The sequence below is a fragment of the Sceloporus undulatus genome, chromosome 4 (assembly GCF_019175285.1).
Source record: "Sceloporus undulatus isolate JIND9_A2432 ecotype Alabama chromosome 4, SceUnd_v1.1, whole genome shotgun sequence".
In the NCBI taxonomy this organism is placed as follows: Eukaryota; Metazoa; Chordata; class Lepidosauria; order Squamata; family Phrynosomatidae; genus Sceloporus; species Sceloporus undulatus.
In genome coordinates, this window is record NC_056525.1 from 177,384,015 (window position 1) to 177,405,720 (window position 21,706).

General features: G+C 38.9%; 1 protein-coding gene across 4 annotated transcripts in view; it reads left to right on the forward strand.

Annotated features, from left to right (window-relative positions):
• Positions 1-21,706, forward strand: part of CARMIL1 (capping protein regulator and myosin 1 linker 1) — a 193,970-nt gene that overhangs the window by 150,863 nt on the left and 21,401 nt on the right. For 2 of the 4 annotated variants that reach the window (XM_042461443.1, XM_042461444.1), the window contains 4 exons: positions 2,487-2,504; positions 13,866-13,932; positions 17,873-18,069; positions 18,538-18,644. In XM_042461443.1, the coding sequence (XP_042317377.1) occupies positions 2,487-2,504; positions 13,866-13,932; positions 17,873-18,069; positions 18,538-18,644 (389 nt within the window). The remainder of the gene's footprint in view (positions 1-2,486; positions 2,505-13,865; positions 13,933-17,872; positions 18,070-18,537; positions 18,645-21,706) is intronic. The other 2 variants (XM_042461446.1, XM_042461447.1) reach the window with 1 other exon arrangement.

Below are 21,706 nucleotides of genomic sequence, written 5' to 3' on the forward strand. Positions count from 1 at the left end.
CAATAAGTAACTATTTTAATTGTCAACTAAAACAACTGCAAATCTTACCTTTCATTTTTCTAGTTATCCATGCTGCTGAGTAGCCCAATCATCTATCTTCCTATAGCTCTTCCAGTATGAATAGCAACTTGAACTGTAGCAGTTGTTTCAAGCGTGGTTCAAATCTTTTTCTTGTTAAAATTAAGAAATCCTCTGCTTATAGCTACTAGCTGACACAAGAGGTTGTTGTGTTGGTATCTATGAACTTAGAATGAAGAGCAAATGACAGACTTCTCCTGCCCAAAGTGTACAAGGTTCCTGTGATACTTAAAGATCTTCTGTCTTCTCTCAAGAGTTAGCATAGTCACTCCTGCTCCCTTATGAGTACTCCCTGTGCCTTATTATTATTATTATTATTATTATTATTATTATTATTATTATTACATTTATTTGTATAGCACCATAGACCTTCAGATCTGTTTTAGAAGCCCTCCTCTCTGGTTTATTGCTGAGGTCCACCAGGTTTGCAGATATTAAACAGAGATTGGGGCTTTTTTGGTGATGGTTCCAGACTTATGGAATTCTGTCCCTAGAGAGCAATGTATAGCTAGCCATACCTGAACTGACTTTCAAATGGGTCCTGAAGAACATTTGTTTTAAGGCTTTCTTTTGTTGGAGTGTACCTGGGATAGGGAGTTTAACTGCTGCAGGGGATAGAGTTATAATTCTAATCATGCAAACAGTAGTTTGTTTGTTTGTTTTAATTTTGTGAGCCACCTTTAGAGGTTTGTGCTTTGAAAAGTGGGCTAACAATTCATGAATAAATAAATACTTCTCAACTCTTGTGCCAGAAATAAGAGAACTAAACATGGTCAAGCATGTTCAGCTTATGCAGCGAAGTAAAGAAATGGGCTCCAGATGTCTGTAATTTAAGTCTAGATGTCAAGCATATGTAGAAAAAAAACTTTTTCTTAAAATGAAGGAAGATAAGACTATGTACAGAAGCTAATTGTATCTCTACTGCATTTAATTAAACAATTGCTAATGTTGAAGAATAGTTAATTCACTGAGAAAATTACAGAAGTGATTTAAAAGAGAACTGCAATTTCATTGCATTTAATGCTGAAGAAACATTGCCTGTGTCCCTTGTATACTTGGTTAGATGGCTCTTTAAAATCAATGTGCACATATATAAACTAAAATGAAAAATATGGCTTTGCAGAAACTCAAGAACTAATCAGGGGTGTCACTAGGGGTGGGGTGTTAGTTAAGGCCACACCAGATGGACACCCTAAAGGGGGTGTTCCCCAAACATCTGCCTTTGCATGGAAATGGACCTTGGCTTTCTCCTGCATCCCTTTAAAATGCTGGAGATGGTATGGGTGAGGTGAGGCTCAGTGGGAGGAGAAAGGCAAGGCCTCAGGTGTTGTTGTTTTTAATTGCATTTTAAAATTTTATTGTTTTACTTATTTTTAAAGTTTCTTTGAAAACATCACATCTTGCAAAATTTTCATTTTGACCACAAGAAACTTTGTACATGTAAATATATTTTGGCTGTGTCTATGATGCTGTAATTTAAAGGCATAATTTTAATTTTACTAGTTGTTTATTGCCATTGCATTCAATGATATACGGGAATTCCGATTTATGAGTAACATTAATACAAAAAACATTGCTAAGGATTCATTATGGTGTGATATGGGAGGAGGGTGACATCATGAGTTGCCACACCCGGTAATGCCAACCCCAGTGATGTTGCTGGTACTGACACCACATGTGTCACTCACAAATTATGGAAAATATGTATGGTGTGAGGTCCTACTTTGATAGCAGTTCTTTGAACTTGCTGGAGGGAAAGGTCCATTGAACTCTCTTCTAGGTAACATACATAATATAGAAGGTTGGCTTTATTTTCTTGTTGTTGGGCTTTGAACACTGAACAAATGAGTTTTTCTTCTGCTAAGCATTTGTCTATCCCAGATGTTGAAAACTGAACATGGAACATCAAAGCGATAACATCAAGCTGTTTCAATGAGCTTCAAGTTGAATGAGCCATCAACCCTTAGTCGTCTTATTTTTATTTCAAATAAAAATAAAAATCCTCGTGATATTTTGAAAATGCCATAACATTCTGCCCAAACAATCTCCACATTTCTATGCTCCTTTTGATCATTAGTACTACTCACTAGTATCGTTGGTCATTACAAATTCTGCATTTAACCACAAGCATTAGAAAGTTGTAACCCTATGTGAATGAAACCAAGGGGGAGAGTTTCTCTCCCTCACATCTCTGTGTATCTAATATGGAGCTGTTGCAATTTTATCCTTAATGTTCAAGGTTTGTATTTCATTTTTTGCATATTTCTGCTTCAGTACTTCTGCTTCAGTCTTATTTTATTTGCTAAATTTCAGTGCTGCTTGCTTCCTCCCTCCTCTCAAAATCGCTGCTTTTGCTTTATCTTCTGCCCATTCATATTCTTTTATCTTTCTCTTTTGGCTGCATGGAGACTCTCTGCTGTACAAGTGTAAGTATTTTTTTTTCCACAAAAAAAAAAAGCTTTGCTGTTTCTAGCCTACTTTGTTTTTCTTGCTCCATTTGCTTTTGTAACGCCTTTACTAATCTCTTGGGAGAATGTAGCATCATCAGTGTGCAGTTACTGAAAGAAGCAGGCAGCAATTTGGAAGCAATGTAGGGTTTTACGGGAAGTTTTAGCTAACATAACGTGTGTTGAATTTAAACAACTTCCAGAAAACATGAGAGCAAAACCAAGCAGAATACTCATGCAACACTCGTTAGTGCCTAAGAAAATATCTTGATTTGGTTTTGCATTAATGGTAAACTTGATTTATTGAAATGAAAACTTTAAAGGAATGAAAGGTATAATTTTTCTGATGTAGACATGTAAGGTGACCATATTTTCTGATTCATTGAATATCCTCTGCCACTCAAATTTTCTATATTTGTACCTTTGAGGGGTGGAGAGACAGTAAAGGGAAAATGATACTGGATCTGATCTGAATTAAAATACATTCAACATGTTTATGTGGCTGGCGCAGAACTCAAGCAAAAATAGGGGAAGTGTTGTATTTAACGTTTTCTGGTGTAATTTCAACTGGAATTATGCTAAGTAGTAGTATGTCACATGTTTCCTAAAACCAAGATTGTCTCTCTCACTATGTTTTAAAACTCAATTTCCTCTTTCACTTATAAAAGGATATAACAGCAAAATCTCTAGTTTTCCCTTCAGCAGTGAAAGAATCAATAAATAATATTTCTTGCCACTTTTTCGTAGATGCTTGCTTTGTCTGGCTCTGTGTTTCCATTTCTGTTCTTGACAATTTAAGGCCAAGATTTAAGGAGAATTGACTACATGTACAATGGAACATGTGATTTGGTGCAAGCTGTAACAGATGATCCTCAGTTATAAAAAAATAAGTCAGCATAGATCTTACATTACAAAGTTGTTCTGTTATTAATAATTACTTTTCTTTAGAGAAAAATTGTCACTTGGAAAGTCTTCTCTAATTTCAGTTAATGGTGGGAAGATTTGATCTGAGTTTCATGTATAAGTAAATTTTGGAGAAGTAATTTTTTTAAAATACATGCTGGCTGAGAATTTCTGGGAGTTATATTTCAAGAAAGTAACTTTTCCAAGCTCTGGTTTTAAATTCATTCTATTCCCCATCTGTTATTTTTTAAAATAGACTAACTTTACTTCATTTTTCAACATACTGTTTCACAAACCACATATTTTGTGTGTATTTGCTCTAAATTTCACCATTTTGTATATACCTTATTCTAAAATGTACATTGTGCTCTAACATAAAATATAACTAAAACCCATATTTCATTATGCATTTTGGTGTGTTAATGAGTAATGAATTGTATCACCAAAGTCAGAGAGATGTGTGAAGTCTGACAGATGACAGTATTCCAATCCATGTTTTTCTCCAGGAAGTCCAGATCCATTTGCTTCACTTAGCAACATAGACAAACAAAATCCTCAAGCATCCTTAACAATGATGCACTTCAAGAATGTCTCTTTCCAATATCTGATGTTTTAGGTTGTGTTGCTTGTTATAAAACGTCCCCTGAAGCTGATAGTGTGTTTTCTTAATGTACAGCATTATGAAATGATGAGATTACTTCACATATACAAATAATTTCTTTGTACTAGTTATTCAGGTGAGGTTTTATGCCCATATGCAAAGCTGCATGTCAAAACCATAAATTTCTGTTTCAGTATTTGTACATTCACAAGTGCCTTTATCTGTATTGGGCTTCTAGGGTTATATTTGCCTAAAGAAACAATTCACTGTTCTATGTTTATGTGATCCTGGTTTGATCTGTGAACCTGGACTCTAAGGGTTGAAGACTAACCAAATCTCCTAGTAACATTCCAGAAACACAGCATCCTGAGAAAAATCTGAAGTCAAACACAGTAGAATAGTCTAAAACTAGGTATGATCCAATAACAGAGTTGGAGACAAAGCTAAGGTCAAACACAACGAGGCTGTCCAAGGGTAGATGGGATTTCAGGAGAAATGTCTAGGGATCATTAACACAGGACTGGTAAAGCTAAGAAGCAAGCATAAAAAGCTGACTTTCATAGACCTAGGACCTCTGTTCAGCTATAGAGGTATTCAGTTGGGAGGTGACAAGCCTGAATCTGCAGGACCTGAGCAGAGAGGCTGAGAATAGGTGGTCTTGGAGGTGTCTCATTCGTAGGGTTGTCATGAGTCACAGTTGACTAGGAACACAGTTAACAACAACAAAGATCTGATCTGCCAACATTCAAAGTCTTCTGCCTCAGAGGAGGTCCTTGGCCCTGGATCTGTTGGGTCTGGAATGTATGTTCCATCAACAGGCAGCAACTGCATGTAGCAGGATCCTTTTGATAAAGCCTTCCTATGCCAACATTGATCTTGTGGGCTAATTGGAGACCCCATTTCCAGTTCCCTTCCTGCAAATGATCCTGATACAGCTCAAGTCTAGTTTATTCAAATGACTACACTGTCCTATGTGAGGAGCCCATGTTTGGTGATCTTCTGGGAAAGTCCTGCTCTCTCTCTCTCTCCCGCCATTTCACAGATGCATCTGGTGGGAACACAGGAGAGGGCCTTCTCTGTAGATGCTCCTAGGTTCTGGGACTCCCCAGAGAGATTAGGCTGGCATCCTCCTTGCTATATTTCTGTAAGCAGGTAAAGACTTTTTCTGTTTTGGTAGGCCTTGGAATACTGATTGCTCAAGGGAAAGGGTCTTGTATAATGTGCTGCATTATCTATTTCCTGTTTTCCTTTTAATGGTTTATGTTTTTAACAGGGCTTTTTTCATGATTTAATCTAATTTTAGCCAAAATTTAGCCAAAATACTACCAATTTTAGCTATTTTTAACTTTTGTAAACAGCTTTGAGTCATTAACGGGGGGGGAGGGAGAAGCAGGATATAAATAAATATAATAATAATAATGAGATCATGTGACTCCTCCTGAGATGCTGGCAGTGTCTGGCATAGTGCTGGAATCAGAGGCCCCCAGACAGCTCAATATAAGGGAAAATATTTTTAAAATATTTTATTATTTTTATTTATATAAGGTTAGTCCTCTGAAGAAGAGTTGTCAGTGTGGCACACTTATATTATCTTCCCATCCTATGTAATGCTGCACGGTGCACAAAAGTGAGACAAAAATCTTCTGTAAATCAGTTCGAAATTGTGCAGCATTTCTTGTATTTGATATATGTTCTGCTCTAATTCTGTTGGTTGGGCAAAAAATATCAAAAGTATGTTTTAACATAGTGATAAAAGTTACTTAGAAATAAAATCGTGTAATGTAAACACACATAAAAAATGTAAATTGTGCTTTATAACCATCACCACTTAAACCTTTGTGATTGTATAGAATAATATTGTTATAAACCTTGTTTGGCTGAAAACTGAACAATTTTCAATTTCCCATGCCAGATGCCCTAAAAATGGCTTGCATTCATTTTCACTAGTGCAATAAAATATATTGAGTTAATTACTTTATGCCAGAAATTATTAATGAAATAGAGTAGATCTGTGAACTCTGCTGCTGTTTAAACATGTCGGCATATGTCATGTTCTAGCCTCTCAAAAATACAAATAATGTGATTCATTGCTTAGCTTAAAGCCTATTGTATTTTATAAAGTGTGTATTTATGTTAGGAGGCCATTCCTGAATTTTTAGGACCGTGTCCTTTCCATTTGGACAGCAGGCTTATATGATTTCTTAAATAAGAGATTCCTGATCTTGTAGTGAACATGAAGAAGGGTCATAATTGAGTTATCTCTTGCTGTTTGGTTTACGCAAGGATGAGCAATTGTGGCCCTCCAGATGATGATCAGGAATTCTGGAAGTTGCAGTCCAGCAACTTCTTAAGGTCCACAGTTGCTCATCCCTGGTTTAGAACAATTTAATTTATTGACTTCTCTCATCTGCATATTTTAGTTAGGATGAGTGCCCTACAGGGCTGAGGGAACTCAAAAAGAAGATGAAAAAGAAAATAGCTACTATGATTGTGAGTACAGTAAATGAGCACAATAAAAGAGTAAATGGTAACATAGGTAGATTCCCCCTCCCCCCCCCCGCATCACATTATGTTATCTCTTTATTTAACTCTTAAACAAGTTATGTTCTCAGTACTGCTGTTCTCATTGTAATAAGTGCAGAAGAAGCAAACTTGTACTTCTCACTGCAGATATGTTTCTCTATTGCTGGCTGGACACAAAATTGGAGCAGAAAAGCATAGCAAAGGAATGTCCAAAGGGGTGGCACCTAACAGCTGTCAGTTAATACAAATTTTTAATAGTTAACTCTTCGTGGGTATATTATTATGTGGCTTGTCTTAATGAACAATCCACCCTCACATAGGGAAACTTCTAGAGTGAGCAGACTTTGGCAGATTCTTTGGTAATGCATTCACCTTGCCTTATTGACTACATTTTTCAATAAAGTGCTTATTCTTAAATTAATCTTATTCTTAAAATAAGCTCCACAAAAGAGTGATACCTTTATTGACTAAACAAAATTCAGAAAACGCATCATGCAACCTTTTGAAGCTCCACTGGCTTCATCATGCAAAAGATGTTTTACAATCATACAAGAGAAGAGAATAATAAATAATAATAAAATCTTTATTTATATCCCGCCCTTCCAGAAAGATCAGGGCGGCTTACAATATGCAACAAGTGCAACAAATACAGGTTAAAAACATAAAACATCCACAATACACAATCTAAAAACAATAACAAAGGCCCCGTTAGCCCATCCTCATGGCCACGGAAGAAGAGGGAGGCCCACAGGATATTTAATCGGGGAATGCCTGCTTGAATAGGAAGGTTTTGAGGTCCTTCCTAAATTGGGCCAGGGTGGTGGATGAGCGGAGCTCAGTGGGCAGCGTGTTCCAAAGGGCTGGGGCAGCTGTGGAGAAGGCCCTTCTAGAGGTAGAAGCTAACCTAGCCCCAGGCACCTTCAGCAGTTGCTGCCCAGATGTTCTGAGGGTGCGAGGCGGATTGTACGGGGAGAGGCGGTCCTTTAGGAATCCTGGACCCAAGCCATTTAGGGCTTTATAGGTAATAACCAACGCCTTATATTGAGCTCGGAAGCGAATGGGCAGCCAGTGGAGATCTTTAAGCACAGGTGTTATGTGGCTGGTCCTGGACGCACCAGTGACCACCCGGGCTGCCATATTTTGCACCATTTGCAGCTTCCGAGTTTGGTATAAGGGTTGCCCCATGTAGAGTACATTGCAGAAGTCCAATCTCGAAGTTACCAGAGCATGTACAACAGTTTCTAGGTCCCTCCGGTCCAGGTATGGGCGCAGCTGGCGAATCAGCCGAAGCTGGTAACAGGTGCTCTTGACCGTCGCATTCACCTGAGCAGTCAGGTGGAGCGACGAGTCAAGAAGCACCCCCAGACTGCGCACGGAGTCCTTCACGGGGAGCGTGACCCCGTTCAGGACAGGTGGAACCACCGCCATTCCTGGACCGGAGGAACCTATCACTAGTACCTCCGTTTTCTCTGGATTCAGTTTGAGTCGGTTTTTCCTCATCCAGCCCATTACTGACTCCAGACAGGCCACGAGAGGAGAGACGCCATCCCCAGTCACTGCATCAGTCGGAGACATAGAGAAAATGATTTGGGTGTCATCAGCGTACTGATAACCCCGCGCCCCATGTCTCCGGATGATCTCTCCCAGCGGTTTCATGTAAATGTTAAATAGCATGGGAGACAGAATGGCTCCTTGAGGGACCTTCACCCAGAAATGAAGATGTTAGAGACACAGGCCTACATTTTCTATCAGATGTTGATTCTGTTGTAATTCACTTGTTCAGGAGAGATTGCAATCAAGCATCAGCCACTCTCCTTATTGGCAATGTGGAGACCAGGGGCAAAGGGCAGTAAAAGACAGTTAATATAATTTTAACTCTATTAGCAACATAGAAGTAACTTCCCTCGAAATCTAGGCTACCCCTGTCCTCTGTGAAGCTAGCTGTTATTCTTTAAATGAAGACTATTGTTGTCTGTCATGTCACAGATTAAGAGGACAGTAGGAAGATGGTTGCAGGCATGAAGCAGTAGTTTAGAGTAGGTGGTGCAGCCTTTTGTGAACTCCTGGCTACACAGCTAAAGGGGGCTTCTTAATTGCCACAACAGGTTATGGACTAAAGGCTGACAGGAGCAAACTGTCATGGCCTTGACGCAAACAAGCCCTGCAAAGTCCCAGAGCAGCTCTTTTGGACTATCTGTTTTGCCCCTTTGATGTACATCAACTTTATGAATGAGAATCCTCCAAGTCACTCTGGGATGAAAAAGATGGGCGGGAAGGAGCACCTGCTGTTATGGTCTCAAATGGACCACAGAAAGAAGCAGAAAGCACCCGCTCCTTTTTGGGCTGCCTAAGGTGGCCCTGGCGCAGCCCTGGCACGCATTCAGCGCGGATTGGGTGCATGCATGGTCTAATCGCCATGTCCCTAAACTGTGTGGAACACACCTTTAGGGGGGTGTCCATCTGTTTCGGGCCTATATTGTCAACAGCCCTGCTTAGGTCTTGCAGACTCAGGGCTGTGGCTTCCTTGATTTAGTCTATCCATCTGGAATGCAGTCTTCCTCTTTTCCTACTGTCTTCCACCCTACCAAGCACTTTCCCCCCAGCGGATCATGTCTTCTCAACAATATGTCCAAAGTCTGACAGTCAAGGTTTAGTTATCTTGGTCTCTGGGAAGAGTTCAGTCTTGATTTGCTCTAATATTCATCTATTTGTCTTTTTAGCAATCAACAATATCCCTTTAGTATCCACAATGTCCATCAGGATTTGAAGGCAGAGCATGTGTATGTCTGCATATGTGTATTTATAGCTGGAGTGTCTCTCCATGTGTCTGTGTGAAAACAGGAACATAAGGCAGCAGCAGAAAAAACTATTATAAAGATATGAATGAGATAAAATAGGCATGGTGTGTAGCATGTTAGACAAGTAATACAGAGTAATACGGAGTCTGTGGAGCAAAAGGACAACTGAATGGTGGGATTAGAGAACTCAGTTGGAGGACTTCTTAAATGTTGCACGCTGATGTACATTAGATTCCAGTTAAGTGGTTATAATAATTTAGGATGGTTTTTTTTTAATCTACTTTTTTGGTTTAAGAAGTGGTTACCCAGGAAACAGATATTGGAAATAGACTCAACAAGGCTGTAAGAGAAATACATCCTCATCTAAAAATCCTTAAAATGAGCAATAAATATTTTAACAGAATTTAAATGCAGGGAGGGAGAAAAAAACCACTCACCATTCATCATACATTGCTGTCCAGAACAATTAAAAAAAAAACTTTGGGCAATCTGTTTGGAAACCAGACCCTTAGGGTGGAATTTCATATTTTATGGTAAATACAGGGGGGAAATTATTTTAGCTCACTGAAAAAATTATATTGTCAAACAGCTCTTACTGTCAGGAGGTGCTTCCTAATGTTGAGGTGGAATCTCTTTTCTTGTAATTGCATCCGTTGCTCTCTTTCCTAGTCTCTGGAGCAGCAGAAAACAAGTTGGTACATTGCCTAACTAGCAAATGATACATTGCCAATGAGACTTCTATGATGTAATATGTTGTAGATGGTCTGTTATCTGTTCAGGAGTGATGAATGGAAAATGGAGTTGACACAGAGTTTGGCATAAAGTTCAGATTCCAAAATCCATATTAGTCAAGTAACTTTGTTGGGATAACAAGTAGGCCACAAAATATATGCAAGATTTTGATGTCTAAACCATCAAGATGTTATAAAAACATGGAGTAAGTGACCCCTGCAAAATATTTGATGTTAGAATAAAGATTTCTTGCAATGAAATGGTCTAGGACAGTAGTGGCAAACGTATGGCACGAGTGCCAGAAATGGCACTCAGAGCCCTCTCTGTGGACACACATGCCATCACTTCAGCACAGAGTTTGCCAGAGTTTGTTACTAGAAAGTCAGAGGGACATGGCACTTTGCAATAAATAATTGTGTTTTGGGTTGCAGTTTGGGCACTCAGTCTCTAAAACATTTGCCATCACTGGTCTAGGAGGAGTCTGCAGGTGTTCAGATGAGTCTCTACCAGCTGATATTGATCTGAAATAATTCCTGGGGAAATGTGAGCAAAAGAGGCGTGCACCTTTAATCCTCTTGTTTTTGAAAATATAAAATATAAAACACACTTTTAAACTTAGAGTATGCCTTCTGACAATGGAGTTAAAAACTGAATCTTAAGATCGGTTCAGCCTTTCCTTCTTCAAATAATGTTTTGTCATAGCTCTTGATACAAAGAAAGCCAGTCTGGTCTTAACAAGCAATTAAATATTAATACTTCTTTGTGGATAAACAGGCTGCCCACATATTATGCAAGAGATCCTATCTTGTAATACAATTTTCCCATAAAATCTGGAACCCTATTTTTTATTTAACTGAAATGAATAACAGAGGTAGTTGTGGCCACTAAAAACGATCAAAAGTTTTTCTTTTCCCTTTCCTACTCAAGTGAAGAACTTTCACCTTCTCACTTAAAAGAAAGCACTTTGTGGATTTTCTTTGGCTTATCAGGTTTGCCAGCATTGCCATTTTTATACGTTGGGGCCATTATTCACTGGCACAACCCCTTCACCGGCACAGCTACTTCACCAGCATCACACGTGCACCAACACAAGCAACAAACAGCATGAGCCAATCAACAGGAGTCACTCAGTACTGAACAGGAGCCACTCAATACACTGAAGAACTATTTAAAAAAAGTGAAAAGATGAAAAATCCATTCAAGGAAGAACTATTTGTAGATGAACCCACAATTTTAGAAAATGGAAGTTACACTGAAAGTACTTGGAAAAAATAAATCACCAGAATGGCAGACCAATAGAACTGTTTAAAAAACAGAATCCACTCAAATTCTAATAAAGATCTGTCAACAAATATGGGAAACAAAAGAATGCCCCAAAGATTAGAAACAATATACATTCCAGAGGACAACAGGGATTCCAGCAACCACTGGACCATTGTATTAATCGTCTATGCAAACAAAGTGATATTCTACAACAAAGACTTTTATGATATACAGTTGACCGTTGCCTTATGCGGGGGATCCTTTCTGGACCCCCCCCCCATAAGGCAAATAACGAGTATGCTCGAGCTCTATTGAATATAATGGGGCTTGTGCGCAGCGGCACGTACGCACCACGGGCATGCACACCATTTCATTGTATTGCAGCGCGGCTTCAGCATAAGCTGAAAGCCGTGAATAGTGCGCCCGTGTTTGGCGCGGGCACACTGTATTGGCAAAGTTCAAAGATATAGCTGTGTTAGTCTGTAGAATCAGTATGTAGAGAGATCTTGTAGCACCTTTGAGACTAACTTAAAGAAGTTGGCAGCATGACCTTTTGTAGACTTCAGTCTACTTCCTCAGATGCATCTAGTGGAGTGGAAACTAGGGACAGACATATACAGTGAGCCCACGCCAAACGCGGGCTCCTTATAGGCAGCTTTCAGAATACACTGAAGCCACCCGGCGTGTGCGTATGGCCCCCATTATATCCAATGGGGCTTGCAAATGGCACACGCGGTCGCGCAGTGAGCACAAGCCCCGTTGGATATGATGGGACTCAAGCTTTATGTGGGGGGAGTCCAGAGCGGATCCTCCACCTAAAGCAAGGGCCCACTGTGTATGCCATTGGTATGTGAGAATGTCCATTCAAATTCAAAGTCCTTTACGTATGGAAATGAAATAGCAAGTCCAGTTTTAACAATGGTCATTGGTGAACAAGGACATTGGAAACTGGCCAGTGTATATGGAAACGAAGAGGCAAGACCAGTTTAGCTTTGGAAACTAGCCTGTAGGTGGGGAGAATAGAGTGTAGGATGCCCTCGTGAGGATGGATTCAAATAGTGTTGACCCCAGGAAGCCATTATCACAGTTCAATCCATTGCTGAGGAACTGTAGTTTATGGATGAATTCCAATTCTGCTGTTTCTCTTTCCTGTCTACTTTTGTAGTTCTTTTGTTCAAGGACTGCTGTTTTGAAGTCTGAGATGGAATGCCCAGGGAGAGTGAAATGTTCTGCCACCGGTTTTTGTGATTCCTATTCCTAATGTCTGATTTATGTCCATTTATCCTCTGGATAAATATAGGAGCAAGAATTTTAAAAAAAAGACACTGGGGGCAATACACAGAAGATTTATACAAAAGAGATGAGGGAATGAATGACATTCGGATTCAGGAGCCATATGAAGACAAATCCCAAATTCTAAGAAGTCAAGTAGAATCTGCAATAAAGGAAATGGGGAAAAATAAATCACTGGGAACATATGATACCCCCATTTGAACTGCTACAGTGCTCACAGACAGACACAACTTTAGTTCTAACTGAAATGTGCCAACAAATATGGAAAGCAAAGAGGTGGTCAGCAGACTGGAAATGCTCGATATACATACCAGTCCACAAGAAAATAAATACAGTACACCCAAAGAAAGGAAATACAGCGGCTTTGACTTTTGTAGATTTGGCTATTTGCTGACCTGATTTATCTGTTCTCTCTGTGAATATCTAGGACTCTCTGGTGTCATTCTATGGCCAGCTTTCACCAAAAATTTCAGTGGACAACCTAGAGGTTCCTAGACAGAACACTTCTCTAGGCACTTGAGGTCCTCTAGTGCAACTCTGTGCTCAACATCCACCAGAGGTTGGCCATAGAATTGTTCTGGAGAACCTACAGATGCCTAGAGAAGTATTCTCTCTAGGAATCTCTTGGTCCTCTAGCATTGCTTTAGGGCTAGCTTTCACCAGAAATTGCTCTGGAAGACCTGGAGATTCCTAGAAAGAACACTTCTCTAGGCATTTGTAGGTCCTCCATCACAATTCTAGTTGGTTTGTCCCTTGCTGATTGCATTTTATTTAGTAAACAGTGTTATATCAGGTATGAAAATGAAAAGCGTTGCACAAAGACTATATTTAGGAAAATATTTTCATTGTTAAACAAAGTTTATTTAAGTGTTTCAGTCACTTTAAAAACAAGAAGAAAACATATGGATTTGTATGACCTACTTTATGTTTAGTCTTCAACTGCATTAAACACTTAAATATAATGTTACAGACTCACTTTGAAGTTTAAATATCAAATTTGGATCCTTTCCAACATAACAATCATTATGAATATTTCTGAAGAGAGATTAATTAGCATTCACTTGATTTTGATCCAGAATTAAATGTAGCTTGCTCCTTCTTTCACAGCTGTGTTGACTTTGCTGTGTTATTCACATTCAATATCTGTCTTATTCAGAGCTAATAGCACCTATTTACATTCATGACAAACAGTGAAAGGTCATTAAGTTGTTCATTTTTGATCTGCAGATGACTCCTAAGTCTAAAAGGAAGAGTATCCACAGTAGAATGCTGAGACCCGTATCCAGGGCTTTTGGTGAGTGAGATTCTTTGGCAGCATTTCTAATTTTTCATCATATGTTAAGCTACATCCTAAAATTTAGATTGTGTAAAAAAGAAAACTTTCTGGCTAAAAGGTTCACATTGTTATTGTGGCATGGGTTCTGTAGTTAGATATTGGTTATGCACAAAGGTGTTCATAAATTATTATTATTATTATTATTATTATTATTATTATTATTATTATTATTATTTGCAATGCCACTATGTGCATAATCTCACTCACCCATTCCAGTTTTGTTTTTCACATTGTTGTTGTTGTTTTATTGGAACCACATCTGTGTGCATGTATGTTAGTTCTGTTGCTCACACATGTCAACACTGTAAATAAAGTTGGAGTCGATGATTCAAATGTATTTCAAACACGTTCAAGGCATGCAGAGGTTTATCTTGGTTCTATTCTCATCAGTTATTCACTCAGATGACAATGCAAATCTTTTAGGAAAACTCGGAAAAAACCATGAGATTGATTATCTCAGGTTAAGTGGGGGGTTGGCTCCTCCCCCCCCCCCCCCCCCCCCCCCCCGCAAAAACAACCGTTATCTGGATCACTCAAAATGCATGTGAACAAAAAAGATTCAACTCACATTCTACTGGGATTATTTTCACTTTCTGAATAACCCCTTAGTGTCTAATTTTGATAGGTGGTCTCCTGGAAGAATAACAAAGTAAGTTGGATGGTTTGTTTTGTTTCATCCCTTTTTTCTTTTCTTTTTTCTTTTTTCTTTTTTTCTTTTTCTTTTTCTTCCTTTTTATTTTTCTTCCTTTTTGGGGGGGGTGGCAATAATACAAATTTCCCTTCTTAAATAAGCACCAGATATTTTATTTGAATTGACCTTTTAGGCTATAAGCATCATCTGATGGCACTGTAGACTAATATGAGTTAACTGCACAAAAATGAAACAGATAATCTGTCTATGTGGAATGTGTTGAAATAATCTTAGATGCTTTGAGATTATACATTTAAATCTAGTAATGCCCAGGCCTCAGAATAGTGTGTTTCTCACTCAATCCTTCCATCACAGGCTTGGATTAAGGCATAAGCCAAATTCAGACATCCTAAACTGAGTATAATAAGCACACAAAGAAGGAAAGTGCACTAGTCCAGCTTCTCTTTGTCACTGTTTCCTTTGTTCTCCTTATGTGAAAATTGAGAAGAACTTCCTCTAACTGCTGGAAACCCTGAGTTCTGAATCATATAGAGAACTTCGATGGATAGAGGGGGTTCTTCTCCTCAGAACATCACCCTTCATAGAAGGAGAATAACAAAAGGAGTGGATGTAGCACATTTCCTTTGCTCACATGTTCATTATGCCTGAACAGGGTTAATCATTTGTCATTATACCTAAACAGGAGAGATAAGAATTAAAACCATACTGATTTTGTGGGTCCTCATTCTGGCCTTCCACAGGAAGAAAGGAATGGGTATATGGCCTGGTGCCTCAGATGCAATGGTTAAACCAGGGAGGCATATACACTATACAGTTACAGTGCTGTGATTCCACTTTTACTGCCTTTGGAATTTTAATACAGGCAGTTTAGGGATTGGTATTTAGAATTCTCATCCAAAGAATTCATGTGCTTCAGAAAACCAGAAGTCCCAGGATTTCACAGGCTGTTGCCATGAGAGTTAAAGTGGAAGCATAGTGCTATAATTTTGTCGTGTGAAAAGGCTCCAGTTCAGAACAATCTGCTCATAGATACCTCCTCTCAGTAAGAGTAGGCTTGGTGGTGGTGGTGGTGATGATGATTATGATGATTTATATCTCACTTGTTTCCCAAAATTGGGGCTCAGAGTAGCTTAAAATTTAAAAGAACAGTACAATTAAAACATACAGAAGAGAGCATTAAAATAGAATTAAACTCTTCCAGAACACAGCCACATAGTCCAAGGAATAAAGTCACAAAAAATTATGAATGCCCGCTGTGAAATTCGACTTCACATAGCATGTACAATGCATGTACTAATATGTATTATATTTTCATAGAATGTATTCCATAGGCAGGTTTATTTTATCTGTTTTAATTGATTGTGCAGTGTGTTCTTTTTTTACGCGGGGGATCCGTTCCGCCCCCCCTGCGTAAAAAAACACGTATGTGCGTGCCCCATTAATCTAAATGGGACGCGCCATCCCGCGTGCTCCCACACAGCTTTCAGTATATGCTGAAAGCCACGTATAGTGCGTCCGCATATGACGTGGGCACACTGTATGTACAGCACTATGTAAATTTACAGTGCTATATAAATAAAGCTTAATAATAATAATAATAATAATAGCAGCATTCAATTATTACAATATTAAAACAGATCAGTTGTTAAAAGAATAAAACACTGTGTAAAAAATAAAAGCATTTAAAAACAATATGCTATAATGCAGTACAAACACTCCCAGCCTAATCTTTAAAGATTTTCTGTTTTAAAAGTCTGTCTGAATAAAAATGACTTAGCCTTAGGCCAACAAAGAGGGGATGATTCTGGATTCTCTAAGAAGGGAGTTCCAGAGTCTAGGGGCAGTCACTGAAAAGGTCCTCTCTCATGTGCCCACCAGCTGTGCTTGTGATGGTGATGGGATTGAGAGAAACGCCTCTCCTAATGATCTCTGAGCCTGGGGTGGCTTATGCAGGGAGACATGGCGTTTGCCAAATAGCCTGGGCCTGAGCCGTATAGGGCCTTTTAGATCATGACTAGCACTTTGAAGTGTACCTGAAAACAAACTGGCAGCCAGCAGAGCTGTTTCAACAGGGAAATTGTGTGGTCTCTGTAACCCACCCCGTTAACAGCCTAGCTGCAATCTTTTAGACCAAATGCAGTTTCCAAACACTTTTCAAAGGCAGCCCTGAACAGTCTTCAAAGGCAATTACAGTAGTCCAAATGAGATGTAACAAAGGCATGTACCACCAGGGCCAGGTCCAGTGTCTCAAGGAATGAGCACAGTTGATGCTCATGTTTTAGATTTATAAAAATACTCCTGGTCATTGCAGAAACCTGAGCCACCAAGTTCAAAGTTGATCCAGGAGTGCACCTAACTGCAAACCTGTGTCTCCAGGGAGAGTGTAAGCTCATCTAACAAAAGCTGAATCCCTATTCCCTGATCTGTTTCTGAGTGACCAGGAGCACCTCCATCTTGTCTAGATTAAGTTTCAATTTATTTGCCCGTTACTGAATGACAGACATTGGTTTAGGGTCAGGACAGCTTCCTTGAATTAAGGTCGAAAGGATTAACAGAGTTGGGTATCGTCCACATATTAAAGGCACCACACCCCAAAATTCTGGATGACACCTCCTGGACAGTTTCATGTGTATCTTGAATAGCATATGGGAAAAAACAGAACGCTGGGGGCCCTTAAAGCCACTAGCCAAGGTGTCAAGCAGGAATCCCCCAGCACCATCTTATGGGTTTGCCCCTCCAGGGCAACAGGTAAAATAGTACCTCCAAACCCTGTCCCAGAGAGGTGGCCCAGAAGGATACCATACCAAATGCATCTGAGGAAGTAGACCTAAGTCTCCAAAAGCTCATGCTGCCAATTTCTTTCTTTCAATTAGTCTCAAAGATGCTACAGGATTTCTCTACAGCCATAGTCAGTAGTATCTAAAGCCTTTGAGAGGCCCAGCAGAATTAACAGGGACACACTCCCTCTGTCCAGTTCCCTGTATAGGTCATTCACCCAGACTGACTCTGTTCCATAGCCAAACCTGAAACCAGATGGAAATGGATCCAGATAATCCATTTCATCCATAAATCCCTGGGGAAGCCATCACATGTTTTAATACCTTGCCCAAAAATGGTGGGTTAGACATTGGCCAGTAATTATCCATTATAGTGAGATTCAGGGATTGATAAAATTATGACTGTGTTAAATTCCCTGACTGGAAAAAAAAAATATTCACATCTAATCAACTTCAATATTTCCCTCAGAGATGGAGTTTGACCTGGATAAAGCACTGGAAGAAGTTCCTATACACATAGAAGATCCTCCATTCCCTTCTGGGAGGATAGACAAACGGACTTCTGGATTCATTTCAGAGCTGCCTTCTGAGGAAGGGAAGAAACTGGAGCACTTTACAAAACTAAGGCCTAAACGGAATAAAAAACAACAGCCAACACAAGCTGCTGTGAGTGACAATATTCCTGAAGACATTGCTCTTCATATGTACAGGGGTACCCCGGGTTACGAATTTAATTCGTTCCGCCGCCGCTTTCGTAACCCGAAAGGCTTTCGCAAGCCGAAAACCCATAGGCGCTAATGGGGAAAAGCCGCGATTTGGTGCGAAAAAGCGCCGAAAAGCACCAAAATTTCTTTCGTAACCCGAAATAACCTTCGTAACCCGGAACAGTTTTTTTCAATTGATTTTTTTCGTAACCCGGAAATTTCGTAAGGCGGCGCATTCGTATCCCGGGGTACCACTGTATTTCATTTGTATGTAGCCACACTTTAAGATGCCTGATAGCCACTGTCAGTTTTCTTGTTTATTACTTACCTTTCAGACTCTTCATAAAGAAATTTTCTTTCTTAAATCATAAAAGCCATAACTAGCAGTACTGAATCGTATATATTAATTAAGACTCAATGTTTTTATCAGGTGAATTCTGCAACTCCTCATGATGGAGAACAGAATGGTCTTATGGGAAGAGTGGATGAAGGTGTTGATGAGTTTTTCACAAAGAAAGTGACAAAACTAGATTCAAAGTAAGTTTTTTTAAAAAAAAACTCAAATAAATGGATGTGTGTTCTTTACATAGAGTACAAAAAGTATACTTAGTGAAATTTTTATTTTCTTTTTTAAAATCAAAATTAATTGTATGTTTCTAGAATTGATGTAATAGGACAGTCCAAATTTGAATGAATCCTTAACTGAACTTCAATGAGGTCCAAATTTGGTTTGGATCAGTCTGGACAGGATCCAGATGGGTCCAAATTATCTTGTTGATCTCACAGTGCTTTGTATAATATTGTTGAATTGCAAAGGTTTGCCAAAGCCAGTTGGATTAAACAGCAGCATAAACAAATGTGGTTGGAGAGAGTGAAGCTATAAGAGAAGAAAGAATGTAATGTTAAGAAAAAAGTAGCTAAGAGCAAAATTGTTGCATACTACACAATGATATAAGAGTGTATGTGTGTATGAATGTGTATGTATTTTTGTTTGTTCAGCTACATCCGATGTTTGTATGTTGAAGTAACTTTAAAGTGTGCCACTGAATGTGTTTTACATGCTTGTGATTAACTCTCTCATTATCAGTCATATATATATCCAGCCTTTATTTGTTAGCATGTCTAGAGAATTTAACTACACACACACACACACACACACTGCTGCAGAACAGTAACCAAAGCTAAAGAATAGTGCACTAGCTGTATATATATGTAAGAAAACAAATCATTAAAACTTTCTTATTCCTTCTCTGTGAATTTATAAACAAAATATAAACAGAGTGACTGAGGCTAATTATTGGGTACTTGAGTGGGTGCTTTATGCATGTTTGACATAGGCTTACCAAAAAACAAAATCCTTGTTGAGAAAATAGCATGTGTAAACAGCTAAATGTCTTGGAAATTTACCAAGTGTGAATTAACATTAAGTTACTAGCAGATGGCAAAAATTAAGAGTCAAGTTTGAGAACATCTCTACGCTCACTGGCAGATCACTACAAGATGGCATGAAAACCTGTTATCTGTAATAGTAAGATGTTAGCTTCATTTATTTATAGGATCAAATTTAAATGATCCTAAAATACCTTGATAATCTGCAGGCATGCCAAAAAGACAGTGTAGTTTTCTTGGCACTTTTATAATATTCATATTGTTTGAATCTTGGTAACAATGTCTTAACAAATTGACTATAAATTTGGAGTATCTAAATATTTACATTTAGTGTTTTTCTTTAGCTGTGAGAACATTTCTCATCAAATTCTATTGGTGTGTTGATGGGTCTAATTTTAAGAGCTAGAATGTGTTTATTTCTTCATTAGCTACAGCTCTTTTTCACTTTACAAGTTAAAACAGAATGCATTCAAAACAAGGTATAATAAAAGGTTAAAAAATAAACATTTATATTAGAAACATTAATTTACAACAATGTAAAAAGCCAAGCACACCTGTGATGGTGATGATACCAAGAGAAACCTATACTGCAAAGATCAAATACTTGGATAGACTCATACTTGGAGACATAGTTTTACCAAGGCTATATAGGACTTTATAGATCATAATCAAAGGTGCATCTACACTGCAAAATTAGTATAGTTGACACCACTTTATTGATGCCATTTTAATTGCCATGGCTTAATGCTATGGAATTCTGGAATTGTAGTTTTGTGAGATACTTAGCCTTCTCTGTCAGTGTGTTCTGGTGCCACAACAAATCCCAGAATTCTGTAAGATGGAGCCGTGCCAGTTAAAGCGCTATCAAACTGCATTAATTCTGCACTGTGGCAGCAGCCCAGAAACAAACTGGTAGCCAGTGAAGCTGTTTCAAAGGAGAGTTGTATTTTCCCTGTAACAAGTCTCAGTCAGCAGTGTGACAGCAGCATTTTGGACCTACTGCAGTTTTCAAACAGTTTCCAAATACAGCTGCAGGGGAGAGTACATTACAGTAATTCAAACAGGATACAATTTAGGTGTATGTCACTATGGCCAGATCTGACATCTGGAATAAGTGTGGCTGGTACACTAGCTTTAGCTGTGCAAATGCACACCTGGCCACCAAAAAGCATACTGGTGACAATGAACCTCAAAACTTTGGATGATCTCTCCCAGCAGTTTCACATACTGTATGTGTTAAATAGCATGGGTGACAAAACTGAGCCCAGGGGGACCCCATAAACTATCAGGTTGAACATACATCCTGCAGCATCACCACCACCTGAGTTTTCCCTGCAAAGAAAGACCAGAACCACCATAAGCCACGGCCCCCATGTCTCATCCCAGAGAGATGACCTAGTATTGAAAATACATTAAAGATTCAGGAGAACCATCAGGGATACATTCACAGGTCCAGGTATAGCTCATTCATATCAATGTGATTCAAGAAAGAACATAATATTAGATTAATTATTATATCTTGGTTTCAAACTTCATTTTTTCTTCCCTAACATCTCCAAGAAAGAGTATGGGAAGCTCGGAAAGACTGTTGCCAATCAGAATGTAAATCAACCTCCCAGTTAGGAATGACGGGAGCTATATTCCAAAACATCTGGAGGGTACCAAGTTGGAGAACACTGGGCATTGTTGAGTAAATGCAGCGTTCAGAAAAGTTATTTTAATGTTTTACAGAGTCATACAGGACAGCTTTTACAGAGATTTTGGGAATATGTTTATGTCTTTAACTGGAGAAAAAGTCTCATATGTTTCATTTGGATGTTACACTAAACTGTGGCTTAGTACCTAAATGGGGATCATGCAGTCTTCTAGATGTTGTTGGATTGCAATGCCCACTATTCTTCACAATTAGCTAAGTTGGCCAGGGCTGCTGGACTTGCAGTCCCCCAGTATGTGGAGGGCTGCGGGATTTCCATTCTGGTTTCTCATTACATGAATGAGCCAAGGTGAGCTGTGTGCTTTTGCTTTCTCCCCTCCCCTCTTCTCTTTTGGTGTGGTCACAAGGGGAAAAATGGAAGCTTTTACTTCCATTTATTTCAGTTACCTTTATTTTAGGGTTGTCTTCTAATGAATAATCTTAATTATAGCTTATTGAAACAGCTTTGTAAAAACAAGGTTTGAAGTTGTCCTGTTTCAGCAAGCCAGAACTGTTT